This window comes from Sciurus carolinensis, chromosome 8, assembly GCF_902686445.1.
Source record: "Sciurus carolinensis chromosome 8, mSciCar1.2, whole genome shotgun sequence".
NCBI classification, from domain to species: Eukaryota; Metazoa; Chordata; class Mammalia; order Rodentia; family Sciuridae; genus Sciurus; species Sciurus carolinensis.
This window is the reverse complement of record NC_062220.1, coordinates 19,267,730-19,294,309: the sequence shown is the minus strand read 5'-3', so window position 1 is coordinate 19,294,309 and position 26,580 is coordinate 19,267,730. Positions and strand designations below refer to the sequence as shown.

Here is a 26,580-nt window from a genome sequence, read left to right as displayed (position 1 = left end):
GCTTAAAAAAAAAAAAAAAAAAAAAAAAGTTCATGTAGGTTACTAATGAGAACTGATTGCAATGAAGTCACACAGCAAGGCAGAATAGTATCTTCTGTGAAGGTCAGCCATTCATCCAGATATGCCCTCCACTTAGGCACAGGAAGATGAAAATTAAGAAATTAATCATTTTATTTCTCATTTATTTATCCAAGATATTTATTAAGTATCCCCTACGTGCTAGGCACTGTGCAAGGGAATATATTGGTGAATATTTACTAAGAACACATTTATAATTGAACAAGTTGGGTTGATTACTTATTGTTGCTAAGTAGAATACACACAATGGGGCACTGTGGGAAGACTTAGTAAGAAATTGTTACAAAGGACTTAAAGGATTTGGGCTTTGGTTGAATAATTCTGGGTAGGATCCAAGGTTCAAGCTGGATTAGGTGCTTTCTGAAAATGGGTTGGGAATCTCTATATGCCTTATCTATAGAGTGGACAGGCAAGAGGTTAAGGCTAAAGCTATATAGTAGTAGCATATATGTTTCAAGACCCCCAGTATATGCCTGAAGCCAAAACCTATATATACTATACTTTTTCATTTATATGCATATCTATAATAAGTTTTAATTTATAAATTAGGTTAGTCAGAATGAAAAATAACTAATAATAAAATAGAACAATTGTAATAATCAAAACATGTTTTCTGTTCATATCTTCTACTCACAAATGTAATGCCTTTTCCATCTTAACTAAGCACTTATCACATACACTGTGGCTGTAACTTTTGCAATTTTAGGTACAAGAGCAAAACTAGCATGGATTCTTTTTTGTTTCTCACAGTTTCATCAATGGATTTGTTCTTACTGCAAACCTTAGCTACCTTTGCATATACCTTTATTCTTATTAAGTCAAGAACTTTCACCTTTTCAGTTCAGGGAAACACTTTAAGGCTTCTCTTTGGCATACTTGGGGCCATTATTAAGTAAGATAAGAATCACTTGCACATAAGCACTGCCTGCTGTGATAGTGGATCTGGTGACCTCATAGCTACTAAGGGACGATGGAAGAGTAATGAAGTGGTAGCGTATACAGCCAGGATACTCTGAATAAAAGGATGATTCATGATACTTAGATGCAACAGGACTGCAACTAAGAATGGCACACAATTTAAAAATGGTTTGTTTCTGAAATTTTTCCACTTAATATTTTCAGACCATATTGATTGCAAGTAACTGAAGCCATATAAAGTGAAATTGTGTATAATGGGGGACTACTATAATTGAGGAAGAAGTGGCAGTCATTCATATTAGTTGGAGAGAGGATATTTGGCATTTTGTAGCTTGAACAATGATAATTCTTGTCATTTTTTATTAGCCTTTTTTTTTTTTGGTTGGTCCTGAGTAGAAGGTGTTTTCTTGAATAAAGGTAAGTAGTACTACCTTTCTCATGTATGTTCAGATGCTAGGCTAATCCTGGTTGTGGAAAGGATTCATATACTTTCTCTTACTCCATGTTTCTGAGACAGGATGACTTTACTCAAAGTGCTCAAAATGCTGTAAAAAGGAAAGAGAATTGTGCCTGAAAAGTAGTAGTGCGAAAAAAAATGTCCTAGAATTGGGGAATGAGTTGAAGAAAAATTTATCCTTTGAGATTACTATATTCATTCATTCAACTGTGTATTGAGCCATGTTCTGGACTAGTTGCTGAATAATATAGGTGAGAAGAAGGTCTCTGCCCTCAGGTCTTTTCAGGAGAGAGTTAACCATTAACCAATTAATTTGCCAAATCATTTGAGAGTGAAACTAATAATAATTATTATAAACTACAAATTTAAATAGTGATCACACAGTTTGATGGATGAAATGGCCATTTATTTGGAAGAACAAGTCCAGTCCAGAGACGAGTACTTCCTAATCTCATCAACAGAGTTGCTCAATGAATCGATTCTGGGAAAAAAATGAAAGCACTTGGCTATAAAGTGCCAGGCCCCAGTAGCATACACACAAAATGTGAACATACAGAATGATCTGTCTTAGAAAAGGGAGATCAAATGAGCTAGATTCGTGACTGTCACGATGTCCCACAAGGAGAATGCCTGGACCATCCTCTCCAAAGATTTGACTTGGTGATATCTCTGGATAAGCAAATATTCTTTTGCCATTTACTGTCCTTATAAAATTGAATTAGTAAGTCTGTCTCCTCTGTGAATGGAAAGAAACTGCTAAACTGAATTTTAAAGGTCCACCTAGTAAGGATGTATCATTTTTACTAAATATTGTGGATTTGGGGATTTTTAGTAGTTAGGATTTTGGCATTGATGTTCATAAGAAATATTGGTCTGTGGTTATCTTTCAGTGTAATGCCTTTGACTTTATCAGATGAATAATGGTCTTTTAAAATTATGTGGGAAGTGTTTATTATTCTCTTTTCTGCAAGAATTTTTATAGGATCTATATCATTTTTTTACTCAAACATTTATTAACATTCACAAAGTAAGCCATTGAGGACTTGAGTTTCCTTTGTAGAATGGTTCTTTATTATAAATTCCATTTGAGGAGAGGGTGCTGGAATTGAACCCAGGGCCTTGTGTGTGTAAAGCACACATTCTACCACTGAGCTGTATTCCCCAACCTCAAACTCAATTTCATCAACAGTTACAAAGCTGTTCGGGTTTTCTGTTTCTAAATTTTTGTTTATGAGGGAAATTTACCATTTCATCTAAGTTGTCAATTGACATGTGTTAATGTAAAGTTGTTTATAATATTCTCTTATCTTTTAATGTAGGATCTGAAGATATATATGTGCTCACTGTTTCAATCAGTCAAGTCGCAGGCTTATTTTTATTATATTTTTAAAAGAATTATCAGCTGGTTTAGTTGGCTTTCTCTTTTTTTCTCTTTTCCAAGTTTAAAATATTTTCTGATTTGGAGTCGGGGGGTATAGCACAATAGTAGAATACTTACCTAGCATACGCAGAGTTCTGGGTTTGATCCCCAGCACTGGAAAGAAGAAAATTGTGTGTGTGTGTGTGTGTGTGTGTGTGTCCTTAAAAAAACTAGGATTTTTTTTTTTCTTGGAGTCTTCTCAATGGTTCTTTCTCTCTCAGTCCAACTCTGTCTCATACGTCTGTTTTTTTTTTCCTCCTGTACATTCATTCAACAAATATTTATTATTCTTAATCTATTTTTTTAACTTATAAAGAGTAGAGGTTTATTTACTTCACAGTTTTGGAGGCTGGGAAGTTCAAGAACGTGGAACTGGCATCTGGTGAGAGGTGCATCATAACATGGTAGAGGGCACCACACTGGCGAGACCTCAGTGGTTCTTTATTGACCCTACCACAAGGTGCTTGATACTGTTCCAGGTTCTTGAGTGGCATGAGTGAATAATATAATATCCCTGTCCTCATGTAGCATATATTCCAGTGATTCCAGTGGGGGTTACAGTTTTATTATGTGTACTATATTTATTCCTAACAAGGAGTTTCCTTTTTTTTTTAATCTTCGTGTGTGTGTGTGTGTGTGTGTGTGTGTGCATGCGTGCGTGCACGTGTGTGTGTTTGTATGTGTATGTGTAACCAGGGATTGATCCCAGGACTTCATGCACGCTAAGCAAATGCTTTAACACTGAGCTACATCCCCTGTTTCCTCCCATTTGTTTTCCTGTTGTGTGAGTGTGTGTGTGTGTGTGTGTGTGTGTGTGTGTTTGTGTGTAGACAGATCTTACTAAGTTGTGCAGGCTGGCCTTGAACTTTTAATCCTCCTGCCTCAGCTGCCTGAGTAACTGGGATTACAGGTGCCATGCCTGACATCTTGATATACTACTTCATACATTTTCATTATAACTTTACAATACTTATTTGCAACCATGAAATGATACTATGACTTTTATGTTTAAAAGACACTTAGTACCTCATATTTATACTGCAACAACTGATTCAGACCTATTTTTACAGGTATTTCCTCAGTTTATAATCCTCTTTGTGAGATGGTACTTATTAGGAGATGTGTTCTATTCTATCATAGTTATGCCTTTTCCTGTCTGAATGGAGATAGACTAATTTCCAGAAGCATCTTTCTTTTAGCTTTAGGATTCCATCATCACTAAGGTTTTCTAACATTGTCAACCCCAAAATTACTGAAGTTATCTCTAAGTGCTGAGATTATGGCGATTTATATTTTTAATATTACAATTATTTGAAAATGAATTAAGAAGGAAGTTCTGCAGTGACCTAAAGACTTATTCATGAAAACCTTTCCTGGTCACTTGCAGAATGATCCTAGTTTTTAAAATAATACATTGAAAAAACAAATAAGTTAAATTGAAATTAAAAATGAGTAACCAAGAAGGATTTAAGGTTCGGAACATATAAAGAACTCCTGCAACTGAAAAATAAAAAGACAACCCTGATTAAAAAGTGAACAGAAGACTAAATAGATGTTTGCCAGAGAAAATGTATGAATGACCAATAATCATCTGAAAAGATGCTCAACATCACTAGTCCTTAAGGAAATGCAAACCAAACCACAATGAAATACCACTTCATACCCATTAGGATGGTCATTGTAGAAAAAGAAAACACCAGAAAGTAAAAGAAAAAGGTGTTGGTAAGGATATGGAGAAACTGGAACCCATGTGTGTTGCTGGTTGGAAAGTAAAATTGTACAGCCACTGCAGATGGTATGATGATTCCTCAAAGAATTAAACCCAGAATCACCATGTGATTCAGTAATTCCTCTTATGGATATATGCCTGGAAGACTTGAAAGTAGGGATCCAAAGAGGTATTTGTATACTCATGTTCATAGCAGCATCATTCATAATAGCCAAAGATAGTAGCAATCCAAGTGTTCATCAACAGATGAATGGATAATCAAATGTACTATGTACATACTATGGAATATTATGGAATATCATTCAGCCTTAAAAGGGAGTTCTGACACATGCTATACCATGAATGAACCTTGGAGGTATTAAGCTAAGAGAAAAAAGTAACAAAAGGACAAATTATGTATGGTTCCAACTACATTAGGTACGTTAGGTACCTAGAGATTCAAATTCAATATCCTGTAGGAGGAATTTATAGTTTTTTTAATATTTGTTCTTATATAAGATAAAAGAATGTATTTTGAAAAAAAAATATATATATGAGGAGTATAACTTCTCATCCTTCCAGTTGTACATGATGTAGAATTACATTGGTCGTGTAATCATATATGCTCATAGGATAGTAATGTCTGATTCATTCTATCTTTCCTATTCCCATTACCCTCCCTTCCCTTCATTCCCCTTTGTCTAATTCAAAGTACTTCTGTTCTTCCCTACCAGCCCCCTATTGTCAGTCAGTATCCATATATCAGAAAGAACTTTGGCCTTTGGTTTTTTGGAATTGGATTACTTCACTTAGCATGATATTCTCCAGCTCTATCCATTTACCAACAAATACCATGATTTCATTCTTCTTTATGACTAATATTTCATTGTGTACATATACCACATTTTATTTGTCCATTCATTGTTGAATGGCATCTAGGTTGGTTCCATAGTTTAGCTATTGTAAATTGAGCTCCTATAAACATTGATGTGATTGTGTCACTGTAGTATGCTGATTTTAAGTCCTTTGGGTATAAACTGAGGAGGAGGATAACTGGGTCAAATGGTGGTTCCATCCCAAGTTTTCTGAGGAGTCTCCATACTGCTTTCCAGAGTGGTTATACCAATTTGCAGTCCCACCAGCAATGTACGAGTGTACTTTTTAGGAGGAATTTGAAATTGTATTGTGTTTATGTGAATACTTAAGGCTTCGGGAGTCATATGGTTTATACTGTAACCAATTGATGGTACCGTTGGGTGTAAAAGCAGTTAGACAATGAAAAAATGAATGTTCACTGTTATGTTCCAATAAAACCTTATAAAATTTAAAAAATACAATTAAATGTATAGGGTCATTCAACATGGTAGAGTCAACACTGCCATGGGATTTCATTAATAGAATTCATTGATGTTGTACTGGATCGATAGATCTTTATTAGACACTTTATCCAATAGCTCCTTTTCCCTTTTCTTTTTTTGAGCCCAGGAATGTGTCACCACTGAGCTACATCCCCAGCCCTTTTTCTTTTTTTTTTTTTTTATTTTGAGACAGAGGCTCACTAAGTCGCCCAGGTTGGACTCTAGCCTGTGGTCTTTGTACCTCAGTCTCCTGAGTCTTTGGGATTATGTGCACCACAGTGCCTAGCTCCTTTTTTCCTGTTTTAAATCCCTGTACTTCGCCCTCATCATTCTTTAGCTCATTCATCCTGATACTACCTCAGAAGATCTAAGTGCTTGATGTTAAATTGCTATATTAGTTCATTGAATATCCACAGCAATCTGAGGAAAGCATTACTATTTCTATTCTAATGGCTGGGGAAACTTGGGCTCAGTGATGTTGAGTAACTTGCTCACTGTTACGCAGCAAGCCACCGGCGATGTAGGAATTCAGATGCAGTCTGTTTTAGGAATCTCTCCCCAACTTCACCAGCAGGCCGTGCCCTCCACTGCTTATCATGTTCTTCCTGATGTCCTAACTCTGTGAAGTAGGAAGAGAAGACATAAATCACATTGCTGAAGAACCACCCAAGCCAGTTTTGAATTGGAAGTATTCTTCTCTAATTTATTTACTTTATGCATTTGCATTTGTCTTCACTTGTCCTTTGTTTCTGAGTTTACATCATGAGTGGAACAGGTTAGTAGTTATTTCTATCAATGCTTTCTCATTCATATAGGAACATAGTTTCACTTTTGAGTGTTCTGAGAGGGCGAATGCAGTCTCACCCTTGGACAGAATCACACTTTCCGTGGGAGCAACACTCTCCCTGGGCACTGCCTAACCAGAGCCAGAGCCACGTCACCATGCTATTTCCAGAATACCATCCAACTTCTTTCTGATGCTGTGAGTTGACTTGCAATTAGCATCTTCACGACTCTGCCCTCCTTGCTAACCTGTTTTAGGATATCCACAGTTGTGGCACATGCCCTTGTCAGGACCCAAGGCCAGCTAGAGAAGGAAGTATGGCGTGTCCTCTGTTCTTCAGTTCCATGGTGGTCATCCATGTTTCAGAAAAGGAGGGACCCAACCTTCTTATCCCAGGAATTCCAGGCATCTCATGAAGCCATCGTCAAGGAACCCACAACATCGTGTGGCAGTGGGTGGAAGGCAGCAGTTGGACCTCTCTGCATCTCTTCTCAGTTGACAAATGGTACCGGCTGTCCATGAGGCAGGCCTAATCTTCTGTGTGGAGTGTTCACTCCAGGACACAAAGTTATAAAAAAATTTAATCATGGGAAAGCACAAGAGGAACTTTTCCTCCACCTGGGATAGAAATGGGATGGGGAAGGTGATGCTGTCTTGAGCTTTGAATGTCAGAGAAGAGCGACCAGAGGAAGAAGGGGCAAAGCTGTTCTAGAAAGAGAAAGTCACACAAGCAAAGATTTAAAAGGATGATGTGACACAGCAGCAAGAGGGGAGTGACGAGAACTTGAAGCATTATAGAGGAGGAAGGGACTCCTCTGGTTATAGTGTGGAAGATGAATGGGAAATAAAACTGGAGGCAGAAAGGCCAGTCAGAAGGGTCCTGGGCGTAGGAAGGGAAGCCCTTCCACAGAACCCATTTGCTACATTATGGTTGTGGGTCCTTCAGGGAAAGTCTGTAGCACATTTGCTTCCTACTCTGCTAGACACCACTGGTGTTCAAGCATATGTGATTCTTTGGGAGTCTTTTAATAACAGTCTCCTAAAAGAATCTGTTTCAGTGAGGAGACAATGTCATAGGGAATAGGGTCATAAGAGAGGTGGGTCACAGTGAACTAGCGATGTAGGGAAAGGAATCCCTGAATCAGTCCTGGCAGTGGGTGGGGTCAAAGAGAGCATCACGGGAACAGCACTAATGTAGACTCTGAGACTCAGAAGAGGTTAATTTGGTGGGTGGTCTGTTAATAGGGAAGTAAGGATGAGCATTCCAGAAGGATAGAACAGCAGGTGCAAAGCCATCCAGTACTTGGTACAAGAAAGCACATTTGTACCAGGAGGATAGAAAAGAGTTCAGAGTGATTAAAGTGAAGGGCCCTTGAGAAAGAAAGTGGGTGAGCAGGTGGAGAAGGAGCCTGAACCCTATCTGGAGTGTCATGAGTACCTTGCTAGGAACTTTTCAGGTGACACTCTTGGGTCATAGAAGATCATTGATAAGTTTGATCAGGACAAGCACATGTCCTGCTTTGGGTATTTGAAAATCACTTTGGGAGTTGTTTTAGTCAACTTCTTCGTTGCTGCAACCAAAAGACCTGACAAGAACGATTAGAGGAGAAAGGTTTATGTGGGGGCTCTTGGTTTCAGAGGTCTTAGTCCATAGATAGCCAGCTCCATCGATCTGGACTGAAGGTGAGGCAGAACATCATGGCAGAACTATGTGGCAGAGGAAAGAAGGTGGGGATATGGCATCAGGAAGTGGAGAGAGACAACTTCACTCTCCAGGGACAAAATGTATATCCCAATGACCTACTTCCTCCATCCACACCCTGCCTGTCTACAGTCACCACCCGGTTAATTCCCATCAGGAGATTAATGCACTGATTAGGTTAAAACTCTCATAGCCCAATTTTTTCACTTCTAAAATTTCTAGCATTGTTTTACACACAAACTTTTGGGGGATTATCTACTATCTAAACCATAGAAGGAGTTCATGAGAAGGAAATGAGATGAAAATCAGGGATACCACTGAGAAGACTATTACAAGATACCAAGTAATAGGAGGTGAAACCTGCAGAGAAAAATGGCATAAGGAGCAGAGGAGAAAAAAAGGTTCCAGAAATATTTGGGGGGGTTGAATGAACAGGGATTGGCAATAGAAGGAAGAATATAGAGACTCCTGTCTTCTGACTTTGGCAACTTGGTGGATACAGATGGCAGAATTTTAGGAGAAAAGTGATGATATATGTTTTGGACACATTGATTTTGAGATGACTGTGACCATAGAGATATAGATTATACAGTTGGATATACAAATCTGAAGTTCAGCAGAGAGGACCAGATGACAGATCAAAGTATAGAATTCATCAGCAAACAACTGTCCTCTCACTAAACAAGATTTCCAAGAGCTGTTAGAATGAAAAAGGACAGAGGGTAGGGGGTGACCACAGGGAAAGAGCTGTACTTAGTGCAGGAGAAGAGGAAGAGAAGTCCACAAAAGAAGTTCAAAAAGAACTAAAAAGGTAGGAAGAAAACAAGGAGCGGTGGTGCCCCTTGACCACAGGAGGAAATAATATCTAAGAAATCCAGGAAAGTGCCTGTGGAATCTGACAGTCGATCACAGGTGACTATACTGAGAGTAGTTTCAGAAGGGGTTCTAAGGACAATATCCTAGTTGCAAAGGACTGAGGAATTTCTGGCACGCAGAGGGAATGCTTGTAAGTGTAATGATGGTGATGGAGTTGCTAGAAGGTCCAGAGAACCTTCATAGAAAGCAAAGTGATCTACTGAGTTGGTAGGCTTAAAACAATATATGTGGTAGGAGATTTGAAAGAATTGTCTGAGAATGAAAATCTTCATTGAACTCTACTTCTGTCAAGTTCCTAGTCAGCATTATTCTTTTGTGCTAAACTTTGTGAAAAATCTCCTTGCCTTTTCATGTTCTCTCCCTTCACTCCTTAAAACCACTTTCACTGTAGTTTGGCATTTATCTGTATATAACAATGACTTCCAAAACTCAGCAGTGACTTTTATGTCACCTAATGTACACTGTGTCACTCAATATTTTTATTTGAAAGAATTAAAATATGCCTGATATTCTTTGGGGGGGGGGCTAGGGGTATGCCGAGGATCCAACCCAGGGCTTCATACATGCTAGATAAGTGCCTTTACCTTCAATCTACACCTCCAGCCCTGTGCCCAATAAAATTCCTGATTTCATTAACAACCTACTCTGTTTATGTCTAAATTTTATGCTTCTGATTTCTAACACTGAAATGGGAACATAAGCTCCATTTACTTCCAGCCTCAGAGAAATGTTGGTGAGTTGACAGAGACTGTTAAAGAACACAGGCCATCTCTGACATAAATAGCTATAATTTTATCTTCCCAATAAAATTATTGCAGAGATTAAATGAGATAATGCATGTGAGGTCCTCCTATTTTTCTTTTGTTGGTCTTTGGGATTGAAGCTAGGGCCTTAAGCATGCTAAGCACAACTCTACATTCCCAGCCCAATGCATGTAAATTTTTAAATAAATATCTGGCTTTTGATACTAAGGAGTAATGATTATATATTTTCGTCTGAAAATTAGTCAACTAAAATTTAACTAGTAAAAAAGGAAGTTTTGGGGGATTTAGGTAGAAAAATACTTGGCAATTATGAAATGATACCTGGAGTTTCCTTCAAAATAATCTTCCATATTGTGCAGTGGGGAGTGGAGGGGACTGTCCCTCTTCCCTCCACCCTCTGTACCAGAGATTGAACCCAGGGCGCTCTACAACTAAGCCATATCCCCACCACTTTTCAGTTTTTAATCTTTGAGACAGGGTGTCCTGAGTTGCTGAGGCTGACCTCAAACTTGAAATCTTCTTGCCTCAGTCTCCTGTGTCCCTGGGATTACAGGAGTGTACCACCCGGTGCACAGTGCATGCCCGGTGCATGCCACTTGTTTGAAGCGGGATGGGCATTCTAATTTTGTATACATCTGACAATGTCATAGTAAAAATCGTGATTTCTTTTATGTAACTACGTCGGCGCAATGCAGTTAATTGAAATCTTATGAAGACTTGGTTTGTGACATCCCACACCACTCCGCGAGAAAAGACAGTGAGGCATGAAGATGTAATTTGAAATGTAGGTGATGGTTTGAATTCACGCCTGTTGTATCATGAGGGGGCGTCACTGTAGTTACCAGTTGAGCGCATCCTTTCCTATTTCCACCTACGCCGCCCGCCACCCGCCCCCGTCGCGTACTACACGTCCCAGGATGCACTGCACGACCAACGTCGGGGCCAGGACCCCGCGCCCCGGGCGGGCTGCTCTTGCCTCATTGGAACGGCGATGGTCCTAGTGGACATTGGCTGCTGCGGCCCAGAGCAGACGGCGGGGGGCTCCCAAGGCCGGGTCGGCGGAGCGCGCCGTTCGGAAGGGGCCGCGCGGAGGCTTTCTGCTCAGGCGTCGCCCGGGGCGGCCTCGCCTTTCCCGGGTCCTCAGTGGCGACGGGCTCTGTAGTGCGCCTCCAAGATGGCCACGCTCTTGGCGGTAAATTCGGGTAAGTGCGGCCGGGCGAGGAGGGCGCGGGGCAGCGCGGAGGCCGGCTGCCCCGGGACGACCTGCCGCGAGGAGCTCGGGGTCCAGGCCCCGCCGGGCGCGGCCCCGCTTTGCCCGCGCCCCGGCCCCCCAGGCACGCCCTCCGGGTTTGAATGGCGCGCGTTGGCGCTGCGGCTCTCGCGCTGGAGCTGGGGTTTGAGTGGAGACCGGAGGCTGGGCGCGGTAGGCAATCGCGCAGCCTCGCGCAGCCTGGGTGAGCCTGGTTGCTCCCACCGCCTTCCCATCACGAACCTACGGTCCAGGTTTCGTCGTGATAAGCGTCGAGCCTCTGGCCGCGAGGCCAGAGCCCCCAGGTAGTTCTCAGCCATGAGCCGAGGTGGAGAGTCACTCCTCGGAGCAGGCATCGGGGTCCCTGCTGGGGTGGAGGTGGTTCCTACAGGCGGCACGCACTCGGGTTGTGAAGTCTGCCGTCCAGGAGGGCCCGCGAAGGGGCGCCACGAGCTCTGCAGATGCCTGCCAGCTCTGCGGGCGAGGTCCGCCCTAGGCACTCCTCTACATGTATGTATAGCCCTGGACTTTGGCGTAAGTGGAAATCTAGACGGTAGTAAAGGAGCTATGGAAGACTTGGTGTGGGTCGTCTTTTGGTAATTTTGAACCCCCCCCCCCCTCCCCGGTACTCTTGAAAGAGTGGGTGCATTTTGACCCTCACAATCCCTGCGGTTCAGTACAGGCTTGTAGTAGGCAGGGCAAAGATTCCAAAAGAACTGAGCCGGGCAGAACGGTGCTGAAAACATTCAGAATGCTAATACCTCGAGTGAGACTCACTTAACTATTAAGAGATTTTCTGTGGTAATGCCATTCAAGAGAACTAAGACAACTCTTTCTTGGGAGTATTTTCTGTCTCTTTGCAGTCTTTTGTTGTTGTTACTGTTTGATACAGGTCTACTTTCACAGGACCAATAACCATTTCAGAAATGCCCTAAGTTATTGTGCAATAATGAGGTGTTGTATTTATTGAGCAACTACTATGTCCCAGAACTGGAAAGGGTGTAATATTTGCATTACCTCATGCAGTCTCCTTTATGCCCCCTGGAGTAGCTGCTATTAAATACCTCACTTCATAGATTTAAAAGTAGAGACTTCAGTGGTGAAGTTAAACAGCTAATTCAATCTTCTGTGCTTATACTAGTGCATAAGAGTAGAGCTTAAGCACAACCTAATTGATTTTATGACATCAGACTTTCTATATTTACATTTATGAATTTGGCAATCAAATTGCATGCTTGATATTGCAGACCCTCTCTCACTACAGGTAGACTTAAAAGCAAGGCTTGCATGTTACAATTGTGGAAATATCCAGTTGTTCAGTATGTACTTTTTTGGGGTAGAGGGGAGGCTACTGGGGATTGAACTCAGGGGCACTCAACCACTGAGCCATATCCCCAGCCCTTTTTTGTATTTAATTTAGAGATAGGGTCTTGCTGAATTGCTTAGCCCCTAGCTGTTGCTGAGGCTGGCTTCGAACTTGTGATCCTCCTGCCTCAGCCTCCCGAGCTCCTGTGATTACAGGCCTGCGCCACCACACCCAACTTACCATGTACTTATCCTGAGTTATTATCAAACAAATCACTGAAGGAAAGAAAAGTTTCCAAAAGCTGCAGATTATACATTGTATAATAAAGCTTTGTGAGAGAAGTGTTTAATTAGCAACCAAAAAGGAAACGTTTTTAAAGACCTGGAGTAGGAGAATATCTTTGAGTAGGAGAATATCTTTTATTTATTTATTTTTTTAAATTTATTGTTACTTTGTTTTTGTGGTGCTGGGAATAGAACTCAGGGATTCATTCATGGTAGGCAAACACTTTGCCATTGAGCTATGCTCCCAGCCCAAGAGACTATCAAAACAAAACAAAACAAAACATTTTACTGTCTGGAAAGGTGGCACCTGCCTGTAATCCCACCGGCAGGGGAGACTGAGGCAGGAGGATCTTAAGTTCAAAGCCATCCTCAGCAAAAGTGAGGTGCTAAGCAATTCAGTGAGACCCTGTCTCTAATAGAATACAAAATAGGACTGGGGATGTGACTCAGTGGTTGTCTCTCCCAGAGTTGCTTCCCTGGTACCCACCCACTCAAAAAAAGTCTTAGGGAAACAACCCAAATGTCTGTGGATGAATGAGTGATGGATGAATGAATTAACAAAGTATGACATATATATGCAAAGAAATATTGTACAGTTTTAAAAACAAAAGTTCTATCATGTTACAACATGAATGGATCTTGGAACATTTTCTAAGTGAGATAATCGGGTCACAAAAGACATTGTATAATTTCACTTACATGAACTATCTAAAATAACCAGAGTTTTAGAACAGAAAGTAGAATTGTGGTTGCCAGGGTCTGGGAAAGATAAATGAGTTGTTTGATGGATGTACTATTTAAGTTTTGCATGACAGTGTGAATATACTTAACAAAAGATGACATTCCATGTTGATTCTTCTTTAATCACACACACACACACACACACACATGAACAACTTAAAGTTGGAGAAGGGAAAAAAGAATGAGAATTCTAAGACTTATGCTTGAGATTCAGTTGTATGAGTTGCTAGTATTGTGACCTGTATCACCTCCACCAAGTAGACACACTAGCAGGTGTGTGTGTAAGCAGCTATTAACATTGCTTGACAGTTCTTTTGTGGTAGTCTGGTCAACCCTGTCAGTCACAGCAGTGACTGTTTCCGACCCTTTCTGCTCATCAGACCTTTAAATCCCAACCCTTCTAGAGAAAATAGAAGGCACCAGGTATGAACTCTCCTTTTTCATCCTTAAACCTAAAAATCTAAATGTATCTGCTTCCTTTTGAATCAGTTTCCTTCTGTCTTGCCTGAGGTAAATCCCACCGGATGTCCTACTCCCTATTACTTCTCTCTCTTGTATATTTACCTCTTGCTCTTTCTTTTTTCTCTACTAACTCTGTTCTTTATGCTGATCTTATGCTCTGCTCCATTTACTGTCCTCTTGCTCCTCTTCACATGTCACCTTTGAAAGGATTTGTCAGTTTTCACCATATCTTCTATTCCTTTGTCTGTTCTAGTCTGTTCTCATCTTAAACTGCTCTCAGTAAAGGTAACATGTTCAATTTCACTCAGTGTAGCAGGCATTTTAAATCTTCATCTTGCTTGATCTTTAGGATAACACCAACATCCTTAGCATGGGCTAGGAAGTCCTGTGTGGCATGGCAGTTGCCTCCCTTGCCCATCCTTGTTTTCAGTATTCCAGCTCTCTTGGCCTTTTTTAGTTCTTTGACAAGGCAGTGTTCTCTCTTGCCGTGGGCTCCCACTTACTGTCTTTTCCTGGAATGCACCTTTTTTTTTAAATAGTTTTTTAGTTGTTGATGGACCTTTATTTAATTTATTTATTTATGTGTAGTACTGAGGATCAAACCCAGGGTGTCACACATGCTAAGCAACTGCTGTACCACTGAGCCCCAGACCCATCCCTGGAATGCACCTCTTATCCTCCAGCTAACTGCTACTTTTACTTTTCAGAATTCAGCCTAATTATCACTTCCTGAATCCTTTCAGCTGACTTCTTTGGTTGGATCATGTTCCCCTATTATGTGCTCTCTTGCCCTGGGTACCTTCCTTCCTAGTACTTATACATTTGGAGATTACATTTATGCATAATTATGTGATTGATGGGCCCTCACACTGTAAGCTTATAGAATCTCATACATGATGGATGAATGAATAAGTGTGATTTGCAGGAGGTATCCCAAAATGTTTAGGAAAACTCAAACTTACACATTTAGTTGTTCAGTAAAGTGTACAACTTTTCTCTTTTGTGTGGTACTGGGGATTGAACATCAGGATGCTCTACTATTAAATAAGCTCTATCCCCCAGCTCATTTTTTAAAATTACTATTATTTTATTTATTTATTTTTTAAATTGAGACAAGGTCTCACTAAGTTTCCCAAGCTGCCCTGTAATCCTGCCTCAGTTTCTAGGGTTACAGGCATATATCACTACACCTGGCCTAACTTTTAAATTGTAATCAGTAAAAGAATCCAAAAAAATGCAAATTGATCAAACTGAAGATAAATCTTTGTCATGGTTACTTTTGGTGATGTGTTGATGTTAATGATGAACTAAGTAGGCTAGTACTTGTGATTTTTGTGTGTGTATGTGGATTTTTGATCTGTTATTGACTGCTTCCCCAGAAATGGAGAAATGGAACTTAAGTTCACTGAGCTTGGACTGGGGTTGTGGCTCAGCCGTAGAGCACTTGCCTCACACATGTGAGACACTGGTTCAGTCCTCAGTGTCACATGAAGATAAATAAATAAAATAAAGGTATTGTGTCCATCTACAACTAAGAATATATTTTAAAAAATGAAGTTCACTGAGCTTATTATGCCAATCATGTAAAATGCAAGAACAATTTATTAGTTCTGCAGAGGTCCTGTTATATATTAAATATTTTAAGGATATAGAATTAGCTTTTGTCAGCTCTAAATCAGATTTTTGGAATACTTGTGAGGCATGTGTCGTTTGCCTAGGGGTCTTTTTTTCTCCCAGCATTGAAGACTGAACCCAGTTCTTTGCGTTCTACTACTGAGCTGTACCTCCAGTCCCTTTTTTTTTTTTTCCCCGATACCGGGGATTGAACCCAGAGGTGCTTCAGCATGGGCTACATCCCCAGCCCTTTTCATTTTATTATTATTATTATTTGTAATATCTATATTTTATTTATTTATATGTGGTACTGAGGATGGAACCCAGTGCCTCATATGTGCTAGGCAAGTGCTTTACCACTGAGCCACAACTCCAGCTCACTTTTTGTTTTTTATTTTGAGACAGGGCCTCACTAAGTAGCTGAGGCTGGCCTTAAATTTGTGATCCTCCTGCCTCAACCTCCCAAGTTACTGGAATTACAGGTGTATGCCACTGTACCCAGTTTAGGATTATTTCTCTTATTCCATGTGATTCAACCTCTAATGTTCATTGATGGAGCTTAAAATTTTTAGGTAAATGAATTTGGCTGAGTTTAGACAAATTTGCCTGTGCTTGTCTAGATGTGATATATTCATTTTGCCACTGGCCATTCTATTTACCATGTATTTCTGATATATCTAAATTCATCTTCTGAAACCTTTTTACTTTCCAAGTATTATGCATGGAGGCAGTATAACCTGATGGTTTGTGCACACTCTGATGCCAGCCTGTCCAGTTCAAGTCCTGCTTCTCCAGTGTGATCTTCAGTGATTGTTTTGACTTTTCTGCCTCAGTTTCTATATTTGTGATATGGAGGAAAACATGGGTTGACCTTATAGGGCACTATAAGATATAATAATACATGTAGAGAGCTTAGGACTGTGCTTAGTAGCACATAGCCAAAGCTCAATAAAAATTACCCATTATTGGCTGGGTGTGGTGGTATGCACCTGTAATCCCAGCAGTTCAGGAGGATTACAAATTCGAGGCCAACTTTGGCAATTTATGGAGACCCTGTCTCAAATTAAAAAATAAAAAAGGGTGGGATGTGGCTCTGGTTGGTAGAATACTCTTGGAGTCAACCCAGCACCACTGGAAGAAAAAAAAAAGGCAATTATTGTTATTACATTTAGTAAATCAAAATGTGATCCTTTTTATGTGACTTTAAAAGTATTTTGTGTTTCTATGCTATTTAGTTATTTAATTTTTGCAATGTTAGATGTTGATGCTGTTTTTTAAGAACTCATATCTCACCCAAAATAAAAAACAAAGTATATTTTTTCAGCTTCTAAATCAAGTTTTTTATTTATTTGTTTTACAAAATCTGGGTTATTTTCCTACCCCTGCTTTTCATTTGGATATTTGGAGGAGAGGAAAGGCACTACCTTTATTGAGTACTTGTGACATATTAGGCACTGTATTGTGTTTATCTCATTTAAAAATTTAAAAACCATCTAACTCAGTGCAAGTGCTTCTGGGTTTGATCTCCAGTACCAAAATAAATAAATAAATAAATAAACAATAATAAAGAAAAGAAAGAGGGCTGGGGTTGTAGATCAGTAGTAGAATGCTTGCCTAGCATGTGTGAGGTATTGGGTTCAATCCTGAGCAGCACATAAAAATAAATAAATAAGTAAATAAAAATAGATACAACTGAAAACTAAAAAAAGAAAAGAAAGAAAATTGATGTGAGTAAGAGAACAGTTTGGAAAATGTATTTTGCAATTGTTAGTGTATATGTGTATATATGTATGTGAATATATATGTACACATGTATATAAATAAAAACATTAAAAACCCTTTGGAGCAAAAACACAATGTTTTAATCATTGCCCAAGAATTCTACTAAATTGCTTTTATATTATTGTTTGATTTGTATAGAACCTCTTATATTAAAAAGTAGTCACAAATGTGAACATGTTTAGATGGTAACCTCACTTTACTTCCCAAATGGTATGTTTTTTATTTGATGCTTTATTTTATTTGATGTTTTATTTGTTTTTTTCTTCCAGCTGCCAGTCTATGGGGTCCTTACAAAGACATTTGGCAAACAGTGGGAAATGCTCTTTGGAGAAGACAACCCGAGGCTGTTCACCTTCTTGACATGATTTTGAAGAAACACAAACCTGATTTCATCTCATTGTTCAAAAACCCAGTAGGAAATTTTCTTTTTTTTCTCTCTTTTCTTTAAAGGATTGAAGGAGCAAGTAAGCTCTTAATGCATGTAAATAAAATGTTTCTTGAAATGTTCCAGTGATTCAATTTTTTCTTTTAAAAAATAATTTTTCCTGAGAGTAATTATTGTCTTTTTGTTCTCTGTAGAAGTTACTGTTATCTCCAGCTAAGAGTTAAACTTAATAATATTTGAAGACAATTTAGGAAATTCAGTGTATTTCCAAAATACTAGCTGCCTTAGAGTTTCAGATGTATAGTTATTAATATACCTCACTTTGATAAGATTATTTCCAGACACACATCAGCATTTTAAGTGTTCATAGTGTTATGTAATCTGTGTTAGCTGAACTAATTAATTCTCATCATTAATGACTATATCTTGAAAACCTCTGCAACTAGTAATAGAGTATTTCAGTGGAGGGGATTCAAATTTGGAAACTCCTTTGCTTGTTTGACAGATTTTCTTTTTCATATTAACATGAGCAAATAAGAACTATTTATGGGATTTTGTTATAAGAAATGACTTTTTGCTTTTTAGATTTTTTCTTTCTTTTTCTTTTTCTTTCTCTCTTTTTCTCCCTTTCTCTCTCTCCCTTTCTCTTTCTCTTTCTTTCTCTCTTTCTCTTTCTTTCTTTCTCTTTCTTAGAGAAATCAAGTCTGTGTTCCAGACTTGATTCCATTACTAAAGAGTTATATGATCACAGAAGAGTTACCTGGCTTATCTGGGTGTCTGTTTTCCTGTCTATAATAAAGGAGCTCAGTGAAATTACTTAGTAACCTTTTCTTTTTTCTCTCTCTCTTTTCATTTATTTTTTAAATTTTTTAATTCATTCTAGTTGACAGTAGAATGCATTTTGACACATCATACATAAATGGAGTATAATTTTTCATTCTTCTGGTTGTACTTGATGTAGTGTTGCACAATCATTTATGCACATAGGGTAATAATGTCCAGTGCATTCTACTATCATTCCTTTATGTAGCCTTTTCTAAGATCTAAAATTTTATGATCTGTGAGGTAATTCTGTGCTGTTATATCCTTTGTTAATTTTTTTTTTTTTTTTTTTGGAAAGGGTCTTGGGGATTGAACCCAGGTACTTTACCACTGAGCTACATCCCTACCCCCCACCCCCTTTTTTAAAAATTTCATTTTGAGACAGGGTCTCATGAAGTTGCTGAGGCTAACCTCAAACTTAAGATTCTTCTGTGTCAGCCTCCTGAGTGACTGGGATTATAGGCAAGTGCTGCTGTGCCTGGCATTTGTTAAATATTCAAATCAAAGAATGTTTTTGGAAATATGACCACTACTAGGATTCACTCTGCTGATAGTTCAACAATTCATATGTCCATTTATTATTTCCCATTTAAAACCTCATGTTTTTTATTAATTAGGCATACATTTGGAAAAGTTCTTTTGAAACTTGAAAAGTAGAATGCTGTTTGTGTGTTTTCTCTGAATTTTATAGTTCAGAGTTTAGCAGAGACAGTTTACTGAGAAGGTAGTATTAGAATTAGAAAGTTGAGTATTGCAAAACATCACCTCCTAAAGATAAGATTCCAGATTATCTTATAAGGAATACTTGGTTTGTCTTGTTATAGGCTGCATTGTCATGAATATGCTTCTGTAGGTAATTCTGTAGGACCTTGTCTCCATTTACTGTTTTCATTACTTGATACAATTTTTTTCATTCTAGCCAAAAAACGTTCAACAGCATGAGAAGGTTCAGAAAGCCAGTACAGAGGGAGTCGCCATCCAGGGTCAACAAGGAACCCGGCTTCTTCCTGAACAGCTCATTAAAGAAGCTTTTATTCTCAGCAACCTTTTTGATATTGGGGAATTGGCAGCTGTTGAGCTTCTTCTTGCTGGTAGGTTGACATTCAGCTGATACAATGATAAAGTAGTAAGAACTATAAAGTTATGGACTCACAGTTTTAAAATATTTTGTTTGGATTCTAAAATAATTTCTAAGGATGTGGTTTACTTGACAAAACAGTATTAAAAATATTTCTTTTTGTTTACCTTTGATTAAAGGGAAGACCTCAACTTAGTGATTAGAGTTGTTACATTGTTACAGTAATTAAACTGCTTTATGGTAGTCTTTCACTTGGTAACTTACTAGCAAAGAATAATAGGTTGTATTGGGTATAGTGGCACATGCCTATAATCCCAGCAATTTGGGAGGCTGAGGCTGGAGGATTGCAAGTTTGTGGCCAATCTCAACAACTTAGAGAGACCCTCAGCAACTTAGCAAGATCATATCTCAAAATAAAAAATAAGGGTTGGGGATATATCTCAGTGATAACATGTCCCTGGGTTCAATTCCCAATATAAGGGGCAGGGGGACAATAAGTTTCATCTCAGAGTTTTATAGCACAAAGCATTTATTGTCTAAAGGTAAGGTTACTTCTTTTTTTGGAGATTTTTAGAGGGGGGTGATTCAGATAATGAATGACTAGGTCAAAAATAAGATGATTTCAATAATAATATTTGGAATAAAATAAGTTAGTGGGATGTAGAAGGGGCAGGTTAGGGTAATTCTATATAGCATACTTAATGACAGCTTCTTAGGTGGGGATATTTGACCTGCAACCCAGTGATGAGAGGGTGCCAGCCCCCATGCCTATTGGAAGGCTCTTCCAGGCAGATTAAACAATAGGTGTTTGTGGTGTGAAAGAAGATCTGGTTAGGGGTAAAAAGATCCCTGGGCTGGAGTATCATGAATGGGGAGTGAGTGGAGGAAGATGAGGATGCAGCAGGAATCAGATCGTGTTGAGTTCGTAGGCAGTGGAAGTTACAGGGATCTTACTCTGATTGCAATGGGAAGTTGAAATATATGTAATCCAGAATAACTTTGAGATTATTTATTTGGCTGCTGTATAGACAAGATCTTGGAATTTCTATAAAATAAGTAGTTTATTTTAATTATAACAGGAAATGTGAAGATAATACAGGCATTTTGAACCAATGTTTAATGTCTAAAAGTATCATGTGCCTATCAAAATCCTTTTTGTTCTAAACTTTGTTGGAAGAATTATGATATTGAGAATGAGTTAGGTAGTTTTTCCTTCTGTGTAAGGGATACTTACCCTGTGCCAGTCCTTGTGATACGATTCTGGCAATACAAAGATGAATAAAACCTGAACTGGTATAAAGGAACATATAGTCTAGTCATTGAGAAAGATGAGGAAACCATTTTGAAACAATTTGGTGCATGAGTTCAAGTTTGTATGCAACTTAGTGACAGTCCTGAGAAAAGGGGACTAACTTGACATTGGAATGTACAGAGAGGCCTTCACAAAGTTCCTGAGGTTTAATGTAGGTGTTGCAAAATGTGGGAGGGACACTTAAGAGAGCAGAGTGCACCAAGCAGAAGACATCACCTGTAGGAGGGGAAAATAAGGTGATGAATTTGGGGAACTGAAGCGGGTGTAGTGGAAGAGTGATTGGGTAGAAAGGTAGGAGATGAACTGAAAGATGGTGTGGGAACTCATTCAAAGGGGAGTAGGTTAACAGGCAAAGTGCACTTGAAATGAGCAAACATTTATTTTCAAAGACTCCAGGAGAAGAAACTTCCAAAACTTTGTAAGTTTCCATGTAAAATGAAATATGGACATTGAATAAAATTAGACTCACTGAACAACAGTGAATTCTCACCCAGTATATAGAAGGTTTCTCACTCAATATATAAAAATCAGAGAAAGTAAAATTGAGAGTTTGGAAAAATGGTGAATTGCTTGTTACTGCTGTTTTCTGGCATAGCTGCATGGCCCTTTGCATAAGTTATGCAAGGATTGAAAACAGCGAATGAGTATTTGAAGTGCAGGACATGTAGGCCTCATTAAACTCTGTGGTTCTGTTTCTTTGAACCATACATTGGCATAGTACTTTTGTTTCATCTTAAGCACATTTGTTATACTTACTAAATTATTGTTCAACTCTCTTTTCTAGGAGAGCACCAACAGCCACATTTTCCTGGACTCACTAGAGGATTGGTAGCTGTTCTTTTATACTGGGATGGAAAGCGGTGCATTGCAAATTCCCTGAAAGCATTGATACAGTCCAGACGCGGAAAGACATGGACTCTAGAACTCAGGTCTGTTTGCTTCTTGGGATTTCAGAGGTTAATTTGAGATTACTTGAAGAATTACAATTTTAAAAATAACAGAAATTTCACTTAGTTTGTACAGTTTCAGTAAAGTATGGAATATAAGCTTAGTAATATACCCCCTTATTGTGTTGACACAACAGTTTATACTTGCTTTATTTTGTTTAGAAATAAAAGTAATTGTTTAGCTGGGCACTGTGGCATCTGCCTGTAATCCCAGTGGCTTAGGAGGCTGAGGCAGGAGGGTCATAAGTTCAAAACCAACCTCAGCAACTTATTGAGGCCCTAAGCAAAGGAGACTGTCTCAAAATGAAATATAAAAATGGCTGGGGATGTGGCTCAGTGGTTAAGTGTCCCAGGGTTCAATCTACAAAAAAGATAGGTTATAATTACTTCATCCTGGTTGTTTTCAGTAATGTGTTACCAAAAGAGCATTTGCTGTATCATTTATTATGAGGAAGTGTAAGCATAATTGTTTAATATAGGTTTATTTCTTTTCATTACAGTCCAGAATTGGTTTCCATGACAACACGTTTTACAGATGAGCTGATGGAACAAGGATTGACTTATAAAGTCCTTACTCTGGTGTCACAGATTGATGTGAATAATGAGTTTGAGAGACTACAACGAGAGAGAGGTTTGGGCAGTGAAAAACATCGCAAAGAGGCAAGATGAGATGAATTGGGGGGTTTTTGTGTCAAATCTGAGGCAGAAGAATTATGACAATTAGAATATTTTTGACATTGTAAGCAAAAGAAAATTAATAATGCATTTCAAAGTTATCTGTGTTCACTAGCATTTGTTTCAACTAGTCATTCATGTGCCATTCTAACATTTGTTCTGAAATGAGCTCTTTAAGGAATTGGTCACTCCATTTTTTAAAAGAATTTAAGGATGGGGAATAAATAATAGGATTTATTCACAATTCTAGAGATAAAACTTTAGGATCGGATAGTTTTGTTAGCCTTGATAAAAGGTAGTTTACATTTTGTACTAAGATCAGGCTTCCTGTAACTTACTTATATTATAATCATATTTTTATTTCTAGGTTTCTGATCTCATCAAGGAGTGCAGGCAGTCTCTGGCAGAGAGTCTTTTTGCGTGGGCATGCCAATCACCATTAAGCAAAGATGACACCCTCCTCCTTATTGGACATTTAGAAAGAGTGACAGTTGAGGCTAATGGCTCACTGGATGCGGTGAATCTGGCTCTTCTTATGGCACTTCTATACTGTTTTGATATCAGTTTTATAGAACAAAGCACAGAAGAACGAGATGGTATTCAATTTTATATATTTCAGTACATTTGTTTTTAGAAATGAGATTTGAAATTGTGGAGATAACATTCAAGAAAGGCAATATTTTAACTAACAAAATACAAAATTGCCTATTTTTGTTCCTGTGTGTCCAATTCAGCCTTATTTGAATATTTAAATGTAAGATCCCATTTAAGACTGGGGGTTCAGTGGTAGAGTGCATGGTTGGCACATGTGTCAACATAAAAATGCAACTCCCTTGGTTATTCCTATGGGATTGCTTTCTTTTGATATTTGGAGTGGACATGTTAAAGTATATATTTATAGATGCTTATGAGTTGGTTGGATTGCTTAAGTTTCTTTACTACTTATTTACACTTTCAAACCTTTCATGAAAACAGTTTATTGACTATAATTTCAGTATTTCATCTTTGCTGTATAGTTTTTGTGAGATAAAAATTTTTGTAGACAAACTTTTTTTTTTAACCAAAGATTGAACCCAGGAGCATCTAACCATTCAGCCACATCCCCAGCCCTTTTTAAAATATTTTATTTTGAGACTGGGTTTTGCTGAGTTGCTTAGGACCTTACTGAGTTGCTGAAGCTGGCTTTGAACTTCTGATCCTTCTCCCTCACCCTCCCAAGCTGCTGGGATTTCAGATGTGTGCCACTGTGCCTGGCTAAATAAAAATTTTTTGCTTTTAAGGATTAGCATTTATTTATATTTTAGAATTTGCATATAGAAAAAAAATGAGTGGCTCTTTTTTCTAATTTTATGTTATAAAGATTATTGAAAGTAGTGAAATTAAAATTTAGAATTGGGGCTGGGGTTTTGGCTCATTGGTAGAGCACTCGCCTAGTATGTGTGATGCACTGTTTTCAATCCTCAGCACGATATAAAAATAAATAAATAAAATAAAGGTATTCTGTCCATCTACAAGTAAAAAAAATATTTATTTAAAAAATTTAGAATTGTTATGTTTTCTCTTTTTTGTGTGTAAATACTTAACAGTGGTGTGTATAGTATGTCACACATTAATGTTAACTAGCCATAATTCTTTTTTGAATATGCTCAGATATTCTGACTGCTAGACATTTTATTCCTTTGGGTCAAAAGTGAGTATTTATGTACTTTTGGGTAAAGTTATCTATTTTTGTATTTTCAGATATGATTCATCAACTACCACTGTTGACAGAAAGACAGTACATTGCAACAATTCACTCTCGTCTTCAGGACTCACAGCCTTGGAAATTGCCTGGGCTGCAAGCCACGGTTAGACTTGCTTGGGCACTGGCATTAAGGGGAATATCCCAGCTACCTGATGTGACAGGTAAATTTTAGGTAATTTTGTAATGAGAGACAGTATATCAGTTAATGAAATTTTGGAAGAAGTGTTATCTTTTGATATATATAAGCATATTAAGCCAGGCATGGTAGCTCATGCCTGTAATCCCAGTGACCCAGGAGGCTGAAGCAGGAGGATCACAAGTTCAAGGCCAGCCTCAGCAACTCAGGGAGGACCTTAGCAACCTAAAAAAAAGGGCTGGGGATGTGGCTCAGTGGTCAGTTACTCTTGAGTTCAATCACTTATACCAAAAATAATAAATAATAATAGTAATAATACAGTAGGTAGCCATTAGACTTTAATGTTCATGTACAAACTCTTATTACAGAACTACACATACTCTTCATTTATACATCTTTATTTCTTTACCTTTCTGATATAAAATTAGCCTTTAAACTCTCAAGTGGCTATGATCATTAATCAAATTTGTACACCATGCTTTCCATGTCACTAATGACATTTGAGGGGCACAGTAGAATGTGCTATTCTATTCCATAGTTTGCTGTAGAATAGTAGATAAGAATATGTTAGGAATTTTAGGTCTAATTTTAAGTCCCAGGTCTTTGGCTACTTAATATTTTTGGTTCTATATTATCATATTCTTTTATAAATTTTAGTCATTAGGGCTATTAGATTTTTGTGGGGGCATGGGTAGTGATGAAAATCAAACTCCTTCAGCCCCAATAAATTGTAAACTGTAAATGGTGTTAATAATATTTAGTTAATTTAGTAACTTTAGTGTCATTATCAATCACAATAAGGAATTAAGAGAGTATTTTGTTCACAGGGAGTTTAATGCTGTGGGTAGAATGCAGATTTCATTTCAGAAAAATAAAAGAAGGCCATCTATTCTGGTGGAGACTATCCTGACTTCTATATATTACCTTTTTCAAGGCAATGAAAATGTACTTTCAGTAACAGACTAGGTATTGGGTGTATATGACAGCCAAGCAGAGTAAGTCACTTAGCAATTCTTCTCCAGTGCCAGATTGCCACAAAGCTACCTAGCAATTATATATTTAAAGTTTAAAAGCAGTTTTAAGCAATAAGTGTGTGTTGTTAGAAGATTGCAACACCACTTATGCCATACTTACAACAAAAATTTGAAGTCAGATCCAGCCTCTCTAGGTAGAACTACCACCTTTTAGTATATTCAGAAGAAGGAGAATGACCTATACCACCAGGGTATAGTCCCTAACTACATTGTAGAAGTTCTGTGGGATGAAAGACCCAGTTTCTTTGGCAAACAAATGGCAAAGAAAAAATAAAAAAGATGTATGGAAGCCTACAAATGTATACATTAACTGCAATATGTGGACTTAAAGCAAACAGACTGCAGAAAAGATAAAAAGCAAAACAAAATCTTTCATTGCATTGATAATGTAATTGTAAATTTAATCTGCATGTTTGACAAAAAGGAGTTATTTAAGATATGCTGATGAGGGGTGGGAGGGGTGGGGGAAAGGGAAAAAATAATAGAATGAATCAAACAGCATTACCCTGTGTAAATTTATGATTACACAAATGGTATGCCTTTACTCCATGTACAAACAGAAACAACATGTATCCCATTTGTTTACAAAAAAAAAAGATATGATAATGATATTGTATATGTATATAGTTCATTTTGTTTTTTTCTTTTCCTTTTTTTTGGTACTGGGAATTGAACCCAGGGATGCTTTACCACTGAGCTAACCTTATTTTTTGTTTTGAGACAGGGTTTGCTAAGGTACTGATGGTCTCACTCAATTGCTGAGACTGGCCTTGAGCTTGTGATCCTCCTGCCTCAGCCTTGTACATGACTGAGATTATAGGCCTTACAGACATTATAGACATACACTACTGCACCTGGCTCTTTTCAATACCTTACTGAGTTGTGTAATGAAATATTAAAATGTTGAAATGTTAAAATACTGAAATGTTTAATTAGAATTTTCT

At 38.2% G+C, this 26,580-nt stretch overlaps 1 protein-coding gene across 2 annotated transcripts in view; it reads left to right on the top strand.

Annotated features, from left to right (window-relative positions):
• Positions 1 to 11,049: 11,049 nt before the first annotated feature.
• The window catches only part of Nup205 (nucleoporin 205), a 65,239-nt gene continuing 49,708 nt past the window's right edge, over positions 11,050 to 26,580 (top strand). For both annotated transcript variants that reach the window (XM_047562476.1, XM_047562475.1), the window contains exons 1-7: positions 11,050 to 11,267; positions 17,773 to 17,915; positions 19,630 to 19,801; positions 21,885 to 22,029; positions 22,548 to 22,707; positions 23,090 to 23,318; positions 24,463 to 24,627. In XM_047562476.1, the coding sequence (XP_047418432.1) occupies positions 11,240 to 11,267; positions 17,773 to 17,915; positions 19,630 to 19,801; positions 21,885 to 22,029; positions 22,548 to 22,707; positions 23,090 to 23,318; positions 24,463 to 24,627 (1,042 nt within the window). In that variant the 5' untranslated portion in view covers positions 11,050 to 11,239. The remainder of the gene's footprint in view (positions 11,268 to 17,772; positions 17,916 to 19,629; positions 19,802 to 21,884; positions 22,030 to 22,547; positions 22,708 to 23,089; positions 23,319 to 24,462; positions 24,628 to 26,580) is intronic.